The 21344-nt window shown below is 44.9% G+C and overlaps 1 protein-coding gene across 1 annotated transcript in view; it reads right to left on the bottom strand.

Moving 5' to 3' along the window:
• Positions 1-15585, bottom strand: part of C9H3orf18 (chromosome 9 C3orf18 homolog) — a 32456-nt gene extending 16871 nt beyond the window's left edge. Inside the window, exons 1-3 of the mRNA XM_078661303.1 lie at positions 15225-15585; positions 5133-5517; positions 205-230 (exon numbers count right to left, since the gene is read on the bottom strand). Of these exons, the coding sequence (XP_078517429.1) occupies positions 205-230; positions 5133-5345 (239 nt within the window). The 5' untranslated portion in view covers positions 5346-5517; positions 15225-15585. The remainder of the gene's footprint in view (positions 1-204; positions 231-5132; positions 5518-15224) is intronic.
• Positions 15586-21344: the final 5759 nt, after the last annotated feature.

The following is a 21344-nucleotide window of genomic DNA, read 5'->3' as shown; positions in this document are numbered from 1 at the left end:
GGATGATGAAATACAATAACTCCGCCTTACATCATGGAGGCCTCTAGCCCTCAAGGATCACTACCTCAGCCCTATCACAGCAAGAACAGACCCAAGCGGCACCACCCTCTGCTCAGCTGGAGCTGTAGGCAGCAAGTGTGCTTTCAGTGTGCACCAGAACTAAAACATGTTTACCCACTCAGGAACATCCTACTGAGTACTTACCGCTTTCTTTTCCTGATGTAAAGCACCTGGTGAAGAAAGAGAAAACAAAAGTTAAGAAAGTGTTGAATCCCTGGACACCTCTGTAAACAGAAAAAAATGCTTTTTTTGTAGGATGACCAAAAGAGCAGAAATAGGTAACCAGTGAACACGCTGTGTGGGAACGTGGAGAGCTTATACCACCCTGCCTGTGCCTGTTGTATTTCAAGGGAAGCGTGCAATGCCTGTACTCTACGAAAACTGTGTGGATAGAGGATGCGCTGCTTTTGCTGCATACTAGGAAATCCTACACAGTGTATACTTGTTCTTATAAGGTAGATCAATCAATCAATCAATCATACCATTTGTATAGCGCACTACTCACCCGGGAGGGTCTCAAGGCGCTTGGGGGAGGGGGTATGCTACTGCTCGAACAGCCAGGTCTTGAGTTGTTTTCTGAAGGTGAGATGGTCCTTGGTCAGCCGAAGGTGGATGGGGAGGGAGTTCCACGTCTTGGCAGCCAGGTAAGAGAAGGATCTTCCTCCGGCGGTTGCTCTTCGGATGCGTGGTAGGGCTGCGAGGGCGAGGCTGGTGGACCAAAGCTGGCGGGTGGGCGTGTAGAAGGTCAGGCGGTCGTTGAGGTACTTGGGGCCCAGGTCGTGGAGAGATTTGTGTGCGTGGGTGAGGAGCCGGAACGTGATCCTCTTGTCGACGGGGAGCCAGTGCAGGTTCCTCAGGTGGCTGGAGATGTGGTTGCGTCGGGGGACATCCAGGATGAGTCGGGCGGAGGCGTTCTGGATGCGCTGGAGTCTTTTCTGTAGCTTGGCTGTGGTTCCGGCGTAGAGGGCGTTTCCGTAGTCCAGACGGCTGGTGACGAGTGCCTGGGTGACAGTCTTCCTGGTCTCGGTCGGGATCCAGCGGAAGATCTTGCGAAGCATACGCAGGGTGTTGAAGCACGATGAGGAGACGGCGTTGACTTGTCTGGTCATCGAGAGGGAGGAGTCCAGGATGAAGCCCAGGTTGCGTTCGTGGTAGGTTGGCTTGGGTGCGGTGCCCAGGGCTGGGGGCCACCAGGAGTCGTCCCAGGCGGAGGGCAAAGATCCCATGATGAGGACTTCCGTCTTGTCCGTGTTCAGTTTCAGGCGGCTGTCCTTCATCCACTCGGCGACGTCTTTCATCCCTTCGTGTAGGCAGGTTCTGGCGGTGTCGGGGTCTCTGGTGAGGGAGAGGATCAGCTGGGTGTCGTCGGCGTAAGAGATGATGTTGAGGTTGTGCTCGCGTGCGATGGCTGCAAGAGGTCTCATGTAGACGTTGAAGAGGGTGGGGCTGAGTGAAGATCCTTGCGGGACGCCGCAGATGACTTCGGTGGCCTCGGAGCGAAACGGGGGGAGGCGGAGATCTAGTGATGGCATCACCCATGCAGTAACTGCTGTGTATAAATGCATTAAGCTGAAAGCATAACCTTGGGGTAAGTGGCAGGGCAGAGGGAGGGAGATAAAAACATGCCCTGCATGTGCTTGTGGGTCTGGATGATGACAGAAGAGACGATGGAAATTCCACCGGGGGTCTGCCCGCAAAATAAACAGAAGAGAAATAGAAAGCTTCTGTGTAATGTAGAAAACAGGATAGGAAACAGAAGACATAATACCTGCTGCCTGTGTGAGGGGAATACAAAATGGAGTCCATGACAGAACCAGAATTTACAACCAATCAATAATCTTGCTCTGAATTAGAGGCAGGCACATGGAACTTGCACCAAGAGGAGTTCTATTCAGCCCCATAGATGTTGTAGGAGCGTGGACCCAATACCAGGGACTTCAGAATTTGGGACTTGCCCCAAATTACAATTTTGTGGAAGGAAACAATGGCAGTTTGCCATCTGTTCGCACACATTCCACAGCAACAGAGCCATTTTGAAACCATTTGGTGTAAAATGATATGCTCCTGTACCCGCTTGTGGTACCATAAGTCGCCTGTCTCTAGTGGTCTCTATGTAGCATCACCTTTGTACAAACCCGGTACTTTCTCGCCTCCACAACCACCTCAGTTTTACAGTCCGAGGCAGAAAACAAGACGAGCGCTCAAGATAAATGAAAGAGTTGCAGTTTGAATGTAAAAATATAAGTAGTATATCTAATGGATGCAGTCAAGCTGAACTTAACAAACCTGCCCCACTGAAAGCCTGAAACTAGAAATCTGTCTTAACTGGACCACCTCCATGGCCTAACCTGTTTTTTAATCTGGTGTATTGGCTCCCTTGAGGCTTGAGGTCTAGAATTTGTGAAGAAAGACTTATATTTGTTAAGTCAGAGGAGTCAGTGATATTAAAATATAACTAGAGTGATCTGATTGCCGCACATATCATGAAGAACAACACTTGTGTATTTCTTAATCCAGGTAATTTGAAAAGTTTGATTTAATCATTTTTAACTGTTAATTATCTTTTCTTCCCTTGTCCCTTTTTGTATTGAATTACGCTTGTCTTGCCTCATTTGTTTCAAGAATAATAATCTTATATTGTTATAGGCTTAAGGAAAGTCATTAGGAGTCTGAATTGTAGACATAGTTCCTGCAAAATGTTGGCCTTGATCTGAGCTTACACTCGTGGTCAAACTGACCAAAATGTGTGATTTTGGGCAAATCATTATATTTAGCTGTGTCATATTTTCCATATGTAGGAGCATCTAGAATTATTCAGATCAGAATATGAACTATATAGAAAACCCCTCAATCATAAATAGTTTATTAAACTATTGTTTTGCCCCTATTATGATAAATGGGACAGAGTAACTCCCCTTTTATATTAGTAGAATATTGCAAGTACTGGCTTCTCACTTTCAAGTACAGCAATTTCACATAAACATTTAGCCAAATATTGGGTCCCGTTTTAGCAGGTGCATATATTGTCCACAAATACCATTACAATTCTTTCATTTTTAGTAAAGTCGTGCATGTCAATGTGATAGACCAATCTACCATAGCAAATGCTTGTCATTGACATTATATTCTCAGGTACCCTAAACATTGGAACTCATTTCCATCATATGTTTATCCAAAGACCAAATCGCCAACCATTTAGGCTGCTAAAAATGCCACAAAACAGAGAGTGGAGCAGTCACTCTGTTTCTACGGGAAACAACCTTTACAACGTAGTCATTACACCGCGATACCTTTACAATGCGGCCGTTACAACGACCGGGTTGTTCGCACGCGATGCATTTACATTGCAAATCTTTTCAACGAAGAACTCCACTAGGGGGCACTGAGGTATTGGAAATGAATTCCAACACCTTCCCTACTGTTGCGCAATTTGTAGCAGGAATAGTAAATAATACTATTCATAAGTCCAGCTCACCCACTAGTGGAAGTCATTGTAAAGACTTGCAATGTAAATGCATTGCGTACTAACAACACGGTTGTTGTAACAACCGCATTGTAATAGCACGCGATGTATTGCATTGTGTAGTAAAAGTGCTATATTCCTGTCAGTCCCAGCGCCGGCCCAAAACCGGCACTGCGGCCCACAGGAAGCTGCACCAATAAACACAGAAAAAAGACTCTGTATGTCTATGCCTAGTATAAGTAAATATTGAAAAAGAATATATGAATGAAAAGCCTTTTTGCTTTGGATGCAAATACAAATAGGAGGAGAGGGATAGAGAGAGATAACCAGGCCTCGATTCACAAAAGTCCTCCGCACTCGTGACAGAGGCCCCGGAGTCGTGGCGTAGGGCCTTCACTCGTGGCAGAAGTCCTGGAGACGTGGCATAGGGCCCACATTCGATGTGGAGGCCCCAGAGCTGTGGTGTAGGGCCCCCACTCACGGCGAAGGCCCTGGGGTCGTGGCGTAGGGCCTGCACTCATAGCAGGACCTCTGCAAGGAGAAACTGAAATGCTGAGCTCCCGCCACAACTGCAGGGCCCAGGCCACAAGTGCAGGGGCCCTTTGTAAATCGGGCCCCCAGTGTCTTTTTGAGAGTCTCATAGAGATAACTTGAAACGGGGAACACTGTGTCTCTTTGGTATACAGAGACAGGTCACATACATGCTGTCTGGAAAGCAAACAAAGAGGAGAGGAAGAAAGCAAAAATTACCTTAAAAGCGTGTAAGAGAGTAAGAGATGAAGGGAAAGGAATACCTAGCTTCAGCGAGACAACACGGAAGGAGCACACACGCACACTATCCAACAGCAGGAGCATACATTATTATTATAATTCTTCTTAGCGTTCCTGTTGCCGATATTGATTTTTATTTTTTGTATTTTTACACAATGAAATGTTTGTGCCAGTAAGGGCCAATAGTCTCATTCAAAATGACACTATTAAGTTTTAATCAGCATTTACCCTCTATTTACCTTCATGGTGTTTTTTAAACACTATTCTGTAGGGACTACAAGACAGCCAAACCAGAAAGAAGAGAAGTGAAAGAAAGTCAGAATCAATTCTATCTAGATGAATAAAAGAAGTGAGATGGGAGTAATGCGGCTAATGAAAAGAAGAGGAGTATAGACAGAGGTCCCTGGTGCTAAAACAGAGAGATAAAAAAGAAAAGTGAAATATCTAAGGTCTGTGTGATGGTGATAATGAGAACTGGAGGTAAAGGCAGCATCTAGAGCAAAATGTATGTGATGAAGGCAAAGAGAGGTAGAGGTGGAAGGAAAGAAATATCTGGTTTTGATATCAGAAAGTGTCAAAGAAAATGAGAGAGAAAATGAGTAACTCTTGGGTATGATAGGAATATGTGTGATTGTTTTATGGTAAATGTACCCTTTGCTTTATGTGCCTGGATCTAAGGCTGGCTTAGTGTTTGTGAATTGTGTTGGCCAGTTCTACCTTTCTGCTATAGAGCAAGCTCAAGTCTAGTTAGATGCCTGCTCCCTTCATTGCGGCAGTGAAGCTTTATGCAGTTAGTATATCTGGAAAACCCAAATCTTTCACGCAATCCCATTTTTACCATAGCAACTGCCAGTACAATCAGGGCGATGCTACCAACGGACAGCAGCACTGACCCCATACTCGGCCCAGAACCTTCAGGGCCCGGAGTGCTAGTTGCGTTATGATTGCTTGTGTCGGTCATCACTGTGGTGCCCACAGGCCTGTCCGTGGAAGTCCAAGGGCTGGTACCCCGGCTGAGATCCGTCACCGAGGAGGTGGTATTGGAACTCATCCTTCATGCACGCAGCTGTTGGCCCTGGCATCAGTTCTTTGTTCTGTTGGAAGGCGTCACCAGTGGATCTGGCCACCTACATGTGTTAGATGATTTTCTTGATCCTGGTTCTTCCTTAGCACAATTCTTGTTGTGATTGGTAATGGTGCAATGTGTTGTCAAGTTATCGCTCCTGAAAGACAGACAGACACAGAACAGGAAATGAGTGACAAAGACAAAATCCTTCTTTCAAGTCCTCTCACTGCTCAAGTGTCCCAGAGAGGAAGCTTGGGAAAGTTGAGGAGGTGTTTTTGACAGCCTTCAGTAAATCGGAGGTCTAACCTACAGCAAGGTTAACAAGACTAGATTAGCTGCCCCACAATATCTGACTGAACCAAAGGAAAATGTCAATTCAGATCAATGTTTTAGAAGTGCAACAATATTAGGGCACCTCTTCTCTAACCCATGTAAATGACACTTTGACATAAACAGCACAACTGAAAGCAGCAAAAGACAGATAAAGAATGTCCAACATTTGCAATCCAAAAGTAATTAACATCAGCTGTCCCTAATAATCAAAAGCAATCATTTAGATTAAGCTAAACGGTATTATCAAAATATTGGATGGGAGAGAAATAGATCGAATTGAGACAGTCAAGTAATTTCTCATTGCAGCGTACAAATCGATTGCTTCCCAGTGAGTGATGGAGAATGATAGGTAGATAACCCCAGTTAAGGTATCATCCCTGGACCCAATCACCCTCGGTCCCACTTGAGGTTTGCTTGTAATTTATGGTCCATGCCTGGTTGTTGGGAGCATCCACTAGCTTCTTGATGGGATTAGTATTGTATGAGCTATTTTGTGGAGCTACACATTCTGTATTATTCTTTTTTAAATGTGCTACTGAATATCAACACCAACAATATCGAGATTTAAGAATATCGAGGACAGAATGTTGAAATGTGAGACTTGGGATACAAAATATCGAAAGGTAAGTGCACGTAGAGAAGTATAGATTTACTATTTCTAACTGCACATCTAGGTACCTTGAACATAAAAGTATTGCGCAGGTACATATATGAGGGGTTAGGTACAGAAAATCTTGACTTACACGTTGATATTTTTTTTCTTCGATATTTTGTCCCAGATATTCTGTGCCACCAATATTGTGGGTTTGATATTTAGGGTGCACACCATTATTTTGTATACATTCTTACAATGGTTCAGTTGGGTGACTTCTATTTAAGAAGCCCCTCCTGGGAACTCTTCCCAAACCTCCTTCAATGTGCTCTCTTTGGATCAGTAATGCAGCTATGTATATTCTGCAGCATCACTCCACCTCATGAAATCTCATGAGGCGACTCCCCTGGAAGACTCTTGTTTTAGGTTAAAGGCAAGCTTTTGAATAACATGTTAGCAATTGTATTTTAACAGGTGCCTCATTAAGCCATATTCCAGGAAAAGCTTGGGGATATGCCCGCAATCCATCAAGAGGCAACCATCGCACTTTAGTTGGAATTTAAGGCATACATTTCAGATAAATGTATTTTTAGGCATATTGACCCATTTTAATTATGTTTTTCTCCAAATCACAATAACTTTTACCCCCATCCCAGGGCTCAGATCTCCATGGACTCAGTAAATTACATTATGTAGCGGATGTGTATGAATGAACTACTGGGTTTTTTGCAATGATTTTAAAAATTCGAACAATAAAGAATTATTCTATTATTCTATTCCACCTCTTCACACATGTACACAAGGCATTGACACATGTAGCAATGTAGAAGTTGTCCTGCGGTCGTTCCAAGCACAGAAGACAACTAGAAAGTTTCAAGAAGACATGTGGCTTTTTTCTGGGTTGTTTAGCATCAGGGATCGTCTACTATTCCATGACCAGAAAGGAGGGCCAAAGGATCAGCACGCAATGTTCTTATAGACTCTCATTTTCATTCAATATAATATAATTGACTTACTAAATGTTTTGATTAATAAGTGCATTCAAACACGGCGTACAGTGGAGATACCAAATCACATGACCGCTTTCACTTAGTTGGTCCCTCTTGAACACCTACAGTCCACTACACACATCGTTTACAGCTTCATCCAAGCTATGCTGCACTGGAGAAATACAGTTGGCTTGTTTTTTTTTACAGGATACTGAAAAATTGGAATAAGTAAGGAGTTTCTTTGCAAAATTGCCCGTAAAACGTATAACCTTTGGAGGAACCTTTTCACTAGAGGAGAATAGCTGAGTGTAAGTTGAGCCATGGTCTCTAATTGGGTATGCCTATGAGAATGAAATGTCCTGCTAGCCCACCCTTCCATAAATTATGTGCCATAAAAGGAAGTGACATTGTTGCCTGATGGAGAAACAAGGAGAATCTGCATTATGCATGTACAGAGCCAGGCATGGCTCAGAACGTTTCCAGGAGTGGGGTTTGTGTGCATGCTGGCAGGAGAGGATGTGGTGAGCTTAATGAAGGACTACTGTACAAACAAATCCAGAAACAGGGTAAGAACATGGAAGGACAGGGGGGGTGAGAGTTGAGATTATTCTGGGGGATGTAGACCAGTAAGGTCCTACTTGAGAGATAGGGTGAAACTAAGCACGGATACTCACAGACATTTTTCCAGGGGCCAAAAAGTTTGGTCTGTGATGTGTCCGAGGGCCGCATTGAAGCCAGAAGTGTAGCTGCCGAGGGAGCAGAAGAGATAAGGTGGGTGTAGGGGAGGCGAAGCATGTACATCTAGTGGCTGAATTGCAAAATGGAAAATCTGGATCAGTCCCGGCTTCCCCACCTGATCAAACTGTGTGATCGTAGGCAATTGTCATATTTCATTTTCCCTAATTTTACTTCATTATACCATATAAGGGGAACTCCAAATACAAGACTTCAGGATTTGTGTTGTACAAAACCTTCTGTGTTTGATTTAATAGACTATAATATTGCTTCTGTATAATAGCAGCCCAGGCTGTCCAAAGGGTGCACATGACTGACTTGCCTCTTAGTTCACTACTGGCATTGTTGTCAGAGTGGGTGAAGCATGAATGTTTCTAAATTCATGTTTGAAAACTATCACTTTTGAAAAATACTTATCAAGGCACGATATAACCTAATTTACAAAGGTGAAACAGTTCTGAAGGTTAATGAAATACACTTTTTGAAATTACTTTAGGATATTTTACACGTTTGCTGCAAGATTCAATTAACATTTAAAGAAATGCTTGACCGTTTGTTTAACATCTTTTATACGTTTAGTGGAGTCGAATAAGCAGCATCCAGTGATTATTTGTACAAGGAAGGGGCGCATGGAAGGTCAGGAGTGCCGCATGCAGCCCGAGCCGTACTTTGAGTATCACTGATCTAAGAGATTCAAGGAATGGACTGAGAAGAAGTAAGCTTGCTACCTTCGGTGTCGGTGTCCCCAGACAAACCCAGCACAGGCAAGGTATGCATCAGATATTTTATATATGCATGTGTTTATGTACCTAGGTTTATAAGGGAAAGGGTGGCTGGTGCCTATCAGGGAGCCCATATGTCTCTTCCCTCCCCGTGTTTGGTCAAAGCCATGGAGGGCTAGGGGATGAACCTCATTAAAGTGGTGTTAATTCAGCAAATGCCAGGTTGAAGCAGGATAACTTCGACTCCCCGGCGGAAGGAGGAACCCTGCAGACCGCCAGTGCAGGCTGATGGGCTGACTGCCACAATAAGTTAGTCCATATCTGAGTTCAACTTGCTTGAGCCAGTGGTAGGAATGAAGTAATCATTTGGTGTAAGTTGTAACCTCAGGTCCAATTCACGGATACAGAAAGAGAATAGACACTGACCCTATCACTCCAAAGTAAGATATATTTTAGGTGACAATCTAGGAAGGGATGGAGGGTAACCACTTAACTCCATGCCATCGCAGACAGTGTTTCCAGTCTTGAACTTTTCACCTACAAATCATTGGTGTCAGATGTTTTAGTCTAATCAATTCAGTGGAAGCAAACTAAGACTACTGTGCCCTGAATGCAATATGCTGCACTCACAAGCCCATGACTAGAACCTGAGTGCCTAATGACATGGAGTTAGAGGGTTACCATAAGGGAATGTGGACCATTTTAGCGAGAATATGACGTCTATCGGTGGGAGGTCTACTTCCCCCTCCATTTCTGGCTCAACAGACCTTGCAATCACCCTGTAGCTGTGAGGACCTATCAGCAGCCAGCGGATAGGACTTTGGGCTCATCTGAGGGGGGCTTGATTTGGAGAGGTCCAGCGGCTCGTATATTGTGTCTCTGAGGTCTCTCTGGTTTACTACCATTGTGCTGGAGTGACAACTGCCATCGCTCAAGCTCTCTAACATGAGAGGCCATTGACCAGTCTGCCACTCCAACCCATCCTACATCTAAAATTCCTGCCCCTTTACCTTTGTCCATCCATCAGCTACTGCTAAATTTCAGATAGGAGGAGTGTAAGATTTTGCATATTTGAAAAACCTTTTTCAGTAGACCCAGTGGGGTGTGAACAAGGACTCAGGGGTGATGATCTCACAGGGGACTGACCATCAGCCTTGCCAAAGGCCCTAAGCTGGACAGAATTGCCAGTAGTTTATAACTGGATCTGATAACCTCCCTAGATGAGCCCTCTGTCCATGCCCCTGCAGAAGAGGTGAGGTTGCTACCAGCAGCGAGAACACAAGACAGCAGGGAAAATGTGTTCTCCCTTCCAATTCCCATAATTAAGATAAGGGGATCGGTCCTTAGAATAGAATGCAGATGAATTAAGAGATGGACTTTGAAAAGAAACTTCCTCTGAAGATTATTTCATCAAATTTTAGAAAATGCAAACATTTGAGGCAGAACTGGGGCATGCCATGGGTGGGTCTTGCTGTAAACAATCCTAAATTGAGGCAGCAAGTGTCATTCCAGACATCATGACCAGTCAGCTCCTGAATGACAGCCCTGAAAGGTATGGAACTTAATACCCCGTCCATTTTTACAAGATACTTGCAGAGCTGATCTGCATATAAACTTTATGGGCATGTAATGGTGGCTGTGTTGGCTATGCGGGCATATAGCCATATATAACTGGAGTGTACAATGTGTATGATATTGGCTGCATTGGTGTATGATGGTGGGATTGTTGTTAGTTAATAATGGCTTTGTGGCAAAGATGATGAAGGCGTATGATGCTGTTTGATGCTCGGTTTATAGTCCTATGACGATAGATGTGTAGCTGTGTGGCATTATGATGTGGGTGTGTGGCTGTATATAATGGGTTTGTGGATGTGTGAAAGGTACGTTTGCGGGTGTATTATGTTGATTGTGTGGAAATATGGTAGCAGTGTATTGGCCTATGATACTGTGTGTTTGAGCGTATGTTAGTGGTGAGTATGTATTGATATATGATGGTGTGTGGACATCAGGCGCACAGCGCCCATTGGACTCACAGGGCTTCAGTCCCCCCACCCCCCCACCCCTGTTGGTGTGGCAGCCCGGAATGAGACAACTTCCCGGGCACACACACAGCCACACCCGAGCACTTTACAGGTCTTTAAAAGACCATTTGCATGTTAATGAGGCACTGGTGTTGTTTTACCCCTTCTAAGAGCCCCTGCAGCTCCACTCTGCCTATTGCTTAAAGATTGAGCCCCCGTTTTCTTACATATGGGCAAAGTTGTATGGATTATGATGTTTGTTTGTTTTTTGTACTAATGAGTACAATTGGTGCTATTTTATCAGGGGCTGCTGATGAAGGGTTATCGTAGTGATTTGTTAAACCGTTATCGTCTTTTTAAAAGAATGGGAGGTGAGGTTATCTTCTGTGTTGTGGCCTAGGGGTTTAGGATTAATACAAACTTGGCTTTCTCAATATCGAGAGACAACGTTTTAGTTTCCCTTTTCAAGAAGAAAGAAAGGGAAGTGTGTTAGGTTATAGGTTCGTATTTATGCAGTATTGAGTTATGGCTTTCATGGTCTGATTTGATTGGACATTGTTTGTGGGTCAGAAAAATTGCTTGCGAATGTGTTAATAATTTCCCGGTCAGGGTCTCTGCTGTTTTGGATAAATTATTCTGGGGTAACATATTCATTGTTTGTGGTATGTGGCCTTTGCAGTATGATAGGATAGGGCCTTTTTCTGGGGTTGAGTCCAACTTACTGTCCTTGATGGTGGTTCTAATTACTCGATGGTTGGTTGGTATAGGATGGTGGAAATATAGGAATAAGATGGTTGGTGGGGGATGAATGGTGGTAGGTGCGTTGGTGTCTGATGTTGGGTATGTTGGTGAATGATAGTAGGCAGGCATGATGGTAGGTGTTGGGACATCTGTTCGTGTGTGGGTGTGTGTGTCGGTGTCTGTGTGTGTGTGTGTGAGATGGGAAGGGAGGTGTTTAAACCTGGATGTGTAGCCATATGATCTTGGCTGTGTAGGCAGGGCTTCAAGTGGGCCGAGTCTCACCGGTGCTGAGCACCAGCAGTTTTTTAAAGGGGGCCTCAAAACGGGTCTCTATAGTGCTCTATTTTGTGTCCTGGCGCAGGCAGCCCATTTGTCTCGGACTGCAGTGACAGCAGGCACATCATGAGCGCGTGCTCACTTCTCACTAGTGGAGAAGGTACGACATGACGACATGCCAGGTGAGGTTGGAAGGGAAGGGAAATCCTTTAAAGAGAGTCATTTTCTCTCTAGATTTCCCTTCTCATTTGAAACTCAGGAGCAGCAACATTGTCATGGTGTCACCAGGGTTTTAAGTGGAAACTTTTTCAATATTATATTCAAGACATAGTTGCTGCTTATTTATCTTGAGGCAACTAACAACCATTGACATAGCCAATAGTCCTGACTTCTTGTAGGTATGATATTACTTGCTGTATCATATATCTGGATGCAATGACAGAAACAACAAAATACAAGTTGGGCGGCACACTATGCTAAGCACAGATTTTTAGCTGAAGTGTTTTTAAGCCACGACCTTAATTACACTGGTCACGCCACTTTGAGTGACCCTAAAGTTTCTTCATCCCACTTAAAGCCCTGTGTGTAGGCATCTGATGTTTGGATGTATGATGCCACCATTTTCTCAAAATTTGCTTGTGAATGGTGATTCTCGAACACTCCTGAGGAGGGTCAGGCTTGGTTAACACTCCAAGAAATTACTAAAAAAATTTGAGTAGTGGCCTTTTAAAACCTATGACTTTTAGCTAATTGATGTGGAAGATGTGATTAAAAAAGCATTCTTTAGTCCTATTTTTTAAGATTTTCACCAGAAAAAACCTACCGAAGCCAGTTGGCAGGAAGCTGGACTTGCTTGGTGCAACTTGCGTCAGGTATTTATACCCCATCCCTTTCATATATAACCTGCTACTGCCGCTCTGTTTTCTAAAATGGCATAGGGGCTGCCAATGTAAATTCCAGCCTGCCCTGTTTCCAGTGATTAATTTGATACAGTGTGCCGGTGAGACCCGCCAGCACGCAGTTTTGGGCACCAGCACTTATTTTTCCACGTCAAACTTTTACCCAGAGCAAGAGAGTGAAAAGCACACATGGGTAAAAGAAGGAAAGAGAGCAAGACTGAAACAAATGTGACAACTGGAGAAAGCAGGAACCTGCAAGCGTGAGTTAAAGTGGGCATGTAGTGTCTGGTGGTGGATTACAGCAACGTGAGGTGGAGTCAAGACTACACAGAAATTGTATTTGGTAACAAAATATACAATAGCCCTGGCTTCTGAAAAAAACATTGGGCCATTGCATTTCCTCGTCTATAAATGCAGCACTGCCTGTTACCGGTATTGAGCCAGAATCTGCTCTGATGGAACAATGGGTGTTCACTTCTTTATAATGCATCTCGAGCTGATGAGAAATCTCTTAGTTACTCTGTTCTCTATAATGCCACCGCTTTTTTTTAGCTATACTTCAGGTGTGCTCTAGTCTTAGTGTAGCATATGATCTAGTGAGATATTCTCCAGAGGTGGAGTACGAGGTAGTTCCATATTGATTTAAGCCAAGGACAGATGACGTAGAATTCAAGCCTTCTCAATTCTCTGTATTGGACAGGGCTAAAGAGGTATATTTATGGGATGCTTTGTTCTCTCTAGAAGTCTAGGAGCACAGATGTTTGGGGTGCTGTGTTCGCTGTATTTGTGCAGGATTTGATGAGTTAAATACCAAGGATGACCACATCTCTAGACTATGCCTGGGCGGAGTTCCGCTACGCAGAACTCCACAAAGTGACCAAAAAAACTCCACTGCACAGAGTTCTGCAAGTGATGGAGTGCGCTAGGTTGCGCTTTTCGCGCTCATTTTTAGCGCCAGTTGTTCGCCCCCACAGGAAAATTACTGCGAATAGTACCATGCACAGCACAAGAGGGCGCTGCTTCTGCCTGCCTCTCGAGCGGAAGTACTACTTGAGTGACGGCTTTCTCAATGAGAACGGTAGCAGCCATCCGTGACCACCCACTTTGAGAAATCTTGCCGGGAGGTGGCCTGGAGTAAGACTTAATTTGCTTGTGCTCACCAACGTTAGTAAGCGAGCACAAGCAAGGAAAAAACTCCTCTACACAGAGCAGAGTTTTTGGGGAAAACTTTTTAAAAAACTCAGCAAACTCCACGAGCAGAGCGTATTTCACGCCCAGGCCTATTCTAGACTTGTGCAGGAGTTACTGAGGCCATAACTGTAAACGTAACTCAGGTCATGAGGGCAGCTTTTAAGCAGTTTTTGTTTATTTCCCATCCTACGGTGATAAGCATTAGCATATAGTTCCCAGCAAGCTTAACGTTCTTGATTTAATAACTAACTAAAAGCCACCCTCGCAGAGCCGGATGGCAGCTACGGGTGCCATGTACTATGGTACTGCTCGGCACGTGTTAGGCTGCTCTTTGCCCCGTGTAGGGGTGGGCGAGGCAATCTGCACTGGTCTTTTAGGATCTACAGTAACGTATGTGCTGGCAGGGTGGGGATAGGGGCTGGCAGCCTTTGTGGTAAATTCCACGGGTGTTTTGCTCAGTGTTGTGGTTCTCTAGACACTAAGGCAGGGTTCTCCAACAAGTAGCTTGTGAGCTACTAGTAGCTCCCCAACTACCTAAAAGTAGCTCTCCTGTGTGTAGTCCAGTATGATAACTTAGAAGTTTTTGATTGGTTGAATTACTATTTGCATATCAACAATTATAAGCATGTATTTGAGATGAAAATGTGTGCATTTTCAGAACTCGGAAGCTGATGTTTGGAGACAAATGGCTGAATTTCCAAAATGTATTTAAAGCTGATAATTCGTGGAGCATAGGGGAAAATTATTACTATGATTATTATCATGGCGATAGGGCTATTGCAGCTATAGCGATTATATATTACCCACGAAGTGGTTTACCACATTGACAAAGCATTTTTTACATTACTGCTGGCAACTGCGCCTGACAAACTGAGGTGATCGCTAATGGTAATCTTGTATATGGTGGCCACTAATGTAATCCTAACTGTTACAGTCTTTGTTACAACACTTATATAATTAGTAGTGGTCATTTTCAGTGAACAGAATTAGCTCTTATTACAGAAAAGGTTGGGGACACCTGGACTAAGGTATATTTTCTTGGGGCTATTACATTCTCAATAACAGTTGGGAGTGGGGAAGCAAGTTTCTCAGTGTATTCTATTACGAGATAACAGGAGAGAGTCAGTTTTGAGCAAAATAAATGTGCGCACTCCCGTGTTTTCACGAGGAGCTTGAATATTCCTAACATTGCACATTACCGTGCCACAAAGGCTCCATTTCCTGCTCAGGAGTGTGGGCATCTTTATCTGAATAAACAAAAATGCCGGTTTCTATGGACTAACACGCCTCTTTCCAGCCTACGTACCCTGAAGCCCCAGCCCTGCCAACAGGTGCAGCGGCCACCCCAGTGAGGACATCCCTTACCTCCTCCTGCATGCGTCAGCAGGGCTCCCCTTGTCTGACCCCGACCTCTGACGTGCGGAAGGATGGAGTAGGCAGCGCCCGAGAAGCTTCCTAGGGCGTGAGGAATCCGCAGAGGAACCGCATCCTGACAGCTCCCAGGAATCCGCTGCCTCTGGCGCTTCGGCTGCCAGCCTCTCCCCGGGACGCCCCCTCCCTGCGTGGGTCTCAGGATCGAAGCCAGGCTCCCCCCGCCCCTGAAGGTGGTTTATCCCAGGGGAGAGAGTTGATGTGGAAAAACAGCCCGGGACAGCGCACTGGGGGCTGCTGCCTGGGTGGGAGGTGCCGCCTCTGCAGCTGTCATTGTGTGTGTGCCTCCATTGTATTTTCCAGGATGCTCCGAGAGGCCCGCCCCCAGGCAGGCTACCCTCGATTGCTTCTGATTAATCTCACCCTGCCATTGGCTACGAAGGGTACAGGCTCCGGCTCCCGGTTGGGCACATGGCCTGTCGCTCTCCAGTTGCCTCTGGGGTCAGCCGGCTGGAGCTGGCAATTACAAGCCTACTGCTGCTGCCGCTCCATCTGTCAGAGGAGGGGTAAGGAGCAGCAAGGTTATCATAGATTAAAGGGGGAAGGGTTAGACTGGTGAAACAGCAGCCCCCTCCCTCTTCAGTTCATCCCGGGTCCATTCCTCTCTGACGTTCACCGGGTGACCAAGTTGGCCACCTTCTGATTTCGATGCCCTTCGAAACAATAGCTGCCTTCTCGGTCTTATGAAATGTTAACACATTTCCAAGCATAACAAATGGTGCACCCTCCCTGGGTGCTGGGACTGTCCGTCAGAGGATGCCAGGGTTTGCATTTGCATTTTTGTTTTGTAATGCATGGTTAGTAAGGGACTACTACAACATATTTCAACCCAGGCCCGGTTCTAGCGGGTGGGCCGGGTAGGCCGGGCCCACCCAAACTTTGGCCTGGCCCACCCAAACATAAACCTTGGCTGGCCCTGGCAGTGACGTCAGCAAGGCCAGCAGAATATGGCCACTGCAAGTTAAAACGTTCTTCGAACGTTATCTTTCTTTAGGAGTTGCGTGATTGGGCCTGGGCTCGCACCCCCAATAACGCATCTCCTATTAGGCAGGTGGGCTGTGTCCCCGTCCACTCGTGCAGGTACATTAGGGGCACGGCGAAGGGGACAAATCCTTTCGTTGGAACTGGATTTGTGTACCGTCCTTCTGCGTGGATAATTAATTATTTTCAGCTGGTGAAGAGGAGTTTGTTTTGCCGATTCGTTTTCCTGACCTTCCTGACCCCTTGAGCTGTTTGTTTATCCGATCCGGCTGTGACAGAGTTCGTAAGAAGCAGGTAAGAGAATGTGTGGCTATTGTATTTTTTAAATCTGTGAGAAAGACATACTTAGTCGTGTATTTACATCGTGTGTTTAAATCGTTGGTATCATTCATGAGTGGTTCTGCAAAGATGCACGACAATTAAATGTCCAGATAACCTTGGGGATTGTTGATCTTGCTGGAGAGCGTTCTTTTTTTGGTTTGTAGTATTTAAATGCAATAGAACTGTAGTTAACGTGGATAGCTCAGTGGGTTACTGCCATCGTCACAGAGATCGTTTGATTCAGAAGATACAACCCTAACATAGGACAGTGTGATCAAAGACGTGTATACAAACCAGAATGGTATAATATGATTTTTTTTTTGTATTGCTAGTTAGTTCGAATTTTCCCAGTATTTCATTATTCTAATGTTGCAATTCAGAGTTTGGGCAGATATAATTTCTAATCAGTAGAGCCAACCACTGGGGTATGCTCTAAATCCTGTGTTTGTGGTTCTGAGGTTCCGTGACGATTTTTAGTGATGTTTTCGACTCGCACGAATATGGTCGAGTCTGGTATCTATGAACCGCAAATGACAAGTTCAGTAAATATGCGCAGTTTCGCTGAGCTAACTCAAACCGTTCGTTTGTTATGTGGGTTTTTATTAGTACCCACGGGTTCCATCTTAGATACGGCATCCATTTTGTCTCTTGCCCTCAAGTAGCCAGCGAACGGACGATGTCCGCTTCACGACCCTGAGACTTCCAAGATATTTGTAGAAGACACATGTTCTTTGTAAATGTCTTTATGATGAGGGGGATGATACTGTAAGGCAGATGGCCCCGCTCGAGGCCCATCTTGCCGTGCCGGTTTATTGTCTCAGCCGTGCATCTCATTAGGCACGTCCCTTTGATGCCTGTATTTCGTGTTTCCCGATACCTCCCCTTTTACACCCTTTTCGATTCCCTCACTGTCTCCATCTTCCTCTGCACCTGTCCTTGTTCCTATTTCAATCTGTTTTACTGCCGATTGGAATTCACTAATGTTGGGAAGATGGGTTTTTACAGTTGAGAACCGCCAAATGTTTCCGCACTTATGTTCCGGACCTTATGTGCATCAAAGTGACCAAAGCGACCCCTCTGAGGGATAATTATGGGAACCGGGTTGTAAACTTTGTGTATCATGATGTCCTATGGGTAAAATCTGTATAAAAGGAGCGATCCACAGAACCAATTTGAAGCAGTCTCCCCAAGTTGCACGTGTTGTACTTGCCGTGACTTCTGTGTTCCCTGCAGTAATAAACCTTGAATCTTTGACGCCGAAGGAAGTGTCCCGTGTCTCTGTAGTTTGTGCGCCGAAACAGGTATCCCATGAAGGTTATAGGTGTTGTTCCCTGGCACCGCTGGTACTATTAAAAAGTCCAGTCCTTCAGTTGGCGCCCAACGTGGGGCGACTTCAGTGGTACCGGTCCGGTCCAAAGCCTGATGATCGTGAGGAACTTCGTGTGAAATCTCCGAGGGAAGGTGCACCCCGCTTCATCGATCCTGTTGTCGAAATAAGTGGCCCGAAGTTTTTCCCTGCGAAGATTCCCGCCTCCTGACGGCTGCGACGGACCGATGCCCTGACTGTCGACCTGTTTTCGACGCCCGGCGTAGACCTTATGTACAAGCGAGACGATAGACGGGCCTTCCTGGTGACGCCATTGAAGTCCTGAGTTAAGTATTTGTGGGTCGCTCCCAGTCCTTAGTGGTTGTTTTAGCTTTTTGAAAGCTTTGGTGTTAACCTTTAAGGTTTTTGTTGTAATAGCTCACTGAGCTTTGTAATAGCCTCCTTAGGCTTTGTGATTAGCTCTCCGAGCTTTGTAATAGCCTTACGGCTTTGTTGTATTGCATGGTTCCATTGCATTTGTGGTTCTTAGTATTGGTTCTTAGTATTATTTGACAGTTGCAATTGCCAAAAACCGAGGGTTTTGACTTACACGAGGTTTTATTGCTTCGGTAATCCTTGAAGTTTGATACTAGGTTAGTGTGCACGATGCCTAGCCATAGTGGTTTGTTTCGTATTTTCAAATGTTGCGCAATGGATTCCCGGTTGGAGGACTCATGTCCGATACCTCCAGTTGGAACTCCTATTCATGATCTTTATAGTCGACACGGTGTGGGTCCTATAATCTATAATGATTACTGGATCCACTATACAAAGAAAGACGGTGACCTTAGATGGCCACCACACGGAACTTTTGAACTTTCGATTTTAGATAATCTTGAGGCTAAATTATTTTTAAAGAAAGCTAGGCCAGCTATGTTTGATTCCTTTCGGATATGGCGTAAAGAGGCCAAGCAGAAAGAAATCAAACAACTTAAAAAGGATAAAAAGCAAGAATTTGTTCCGATAATGCAAGCTATAAAAGAATGTAGGCAAGACAAAGAAGAAAAAGATATGGAAATCGCTACTAGATTGCATCACATGAAAATAGATAAATGTTACCCAGTCTTACCGAATAATCTAGAAAAGAAAGAAGAAGATGTAAAGGAGGATTCCTTGTTATCATATTTGATGAAATCACCACCTCCTTATGTACAGGGTGCTACTGCTCCTGTAGTTGCTCCTGTAGTACCTCCTGTTGTACCCCTTGTTGCTCCAGCGGCTGCGGGCCAGCCCGCTGTTAACCCTACGTTTGTTCCTCCATCTGTCATCGTTCCTACTGCTCCTGTACCCGCACCTTCTCAGACTGTTGTTTCTGCTACTCCGACTACCTTGTCTGTTCCTACTATGCCTTCTTTTACCTCTAGTGTTGTTGCTCCTGTTTTTCTTTCCCCATCTGTTCGTAAGCGTGTTCCTAATTCTGTTGCTACCCTTTATTCACCTCTTTCTGGTCCGTTATTTCCGTCGGATTCATCTGATACTCCTCAGAGACGGAGTCAGATCCCTAGTGGTAGGGAGAAAGAGTCATTGATAACCATGGCACGTAGGTGGATAAGACATCCTGCCAATTACACTCCACGTATAGTCTTTGAAACGTTTTCTCAGTTTAATGAGCCTACGCAGAGATTCGTATTTGAGGAGATGTGTAACTTTTTGAGAGAAGAATGGTACAATGATGATGTAGATGATGTACCGTCCGACGTGATTGAACTTCAAAGTCACTTTTCAAACGGTATGATTGTAGGAGACGATGTACGACGTGCCGTGGAACGCTTATTAGCATTCAGACCCACAGCACGTTCTCGAGTGTCATTAGGTGATACCACTGAGAACTGGAAAGCGGTTCCTGGTCAGTATCCTATGAGAGAGGTTCCGCCGCTATGGATACCTGGTGACCCCGGTGCAAACCCTCCGGTTCTGCCGCATTTTCGAAGAGTGTGGATACATCTTCCATGGAAACGATCGGAAGTTTTACAAGTAAAGCAATCCTTGCCCGATCCGCGTAAAAATCCGGCTGGTTATTATAAAGAGTTATCACAGCTGGTAGAAGCTTCGATTATGAACCTTGCCGACATCGATATGTTGTTTGGCAATGTTGTACCACAACCAGTTTGGGCCAAAATTCGTCAAGCCAACCATGCGGTTGAATTAGGGGGTGATTGGGCTGCACTGCTAGCAGCTGATGCATTACAAGTTGGTGGGGCTAAGCCTGACCAATTAATCTTGGACTTGCCGCAGAAAATTATTACGCTCATGAAAACTCTCATGCCCGCGATGAAGGTGAATTGGGATAAGTTATCGGCTTGTAAGCAAAAGAGGGACGAAAGTGTCTCAGATTTCTTTACAAGGTTTGAGGAAGCGTTTATCGACCACAGCGGTCAGGACATGGGCGCTGAGGGAGGTCAGCGTTTATTCGTTGATAAATTCGTGTCGAATTTGTTGCCTGAGCTATGCAATAAATTAAAGAATTCAGAGAGTGCGTGGGCGGTCTCAACCCCTGCGCAAATATTAGCAACGGCCCAGTATTACGAAAATAGGGAAAAGGAAGAAAGTGATCGTGTAGAAAAGAAAACTAAGGAGCTCAAAACGAAGGTTTTGTTGCAGCAAGCATATCCTCCACGATCGAATCAAAATGATTCACAACAACAGTATCGACCGCGAGCACAGACTGATAGGATGCAGCAGCGTTCTGACAACTTTGATTATAGATCTACACTAGGATATAATCAGTGTGCGTATTGTAGGAAAGAAGGACACCTAAAATATGAGTGTCTTGCTTTAAAAGACCGTTTAAATGGTGTGTCAGCTCGAGGAAATCGTGGTGTTGGTCCGCAACAGGTTCCACGTGGTAGAGGCCGTGGTACATTCCCCAATCAGAATGACCGTTATCAAAATCAATCAGATGTGAATAATTGCTTTGACCAGCGAAATACGGGATCAGTCCGGTCTGCACAGTATAATGTGGATGATTATTATGTAGAGCATGACACTGTTGCAAACGACCATTACTAGGACAGCCTAAGACAAAGAGAGGGAGTAGTGTCAGTTCCGGTCGATCAGAGTGGGCCTTACGTTGCAGTAGCTACATCGGGTGTAGTTGAGCCTTTTCTGTTAGACACTGGTGCGACGAAAAGTTCCATCATGCATTCAAAACTCCCTGGCGCACCTTTGTCCGGCTTAACGAATGTTTCCGTTGGATTCTCTGGCGCCCCTGTTAGTAACCCAGTCTCTAACCCTTTGCCTCTTATGATTGGACCACGTAAGCTAACGGCTCCACTGATTCTATCTACAGGTTGTGGTGAAAATCTTTTGGGCCTGGATTTGTTGAAACGATTATATGCAACATTGTATTGTTCCCCTGAAGGAGTGGAGCTTACATTGGGAAGGAG

This window comes from Lissotriton helveticus, chromosome 9 (assembly GCF_964261635.1).
Source record: "Lissotriton helveticus chromosome 9, aLisHel1.1, whole genome shotgun sequence".
NCBI lineage: Eukaryota > Metazoa > Chordata > Amphibia > Caudata > Salamandridae > Lissotriton > Lissotriton helveticus.
This window is presented reverse-complemented; position numbering and strand designations above follow the sequence as displayed.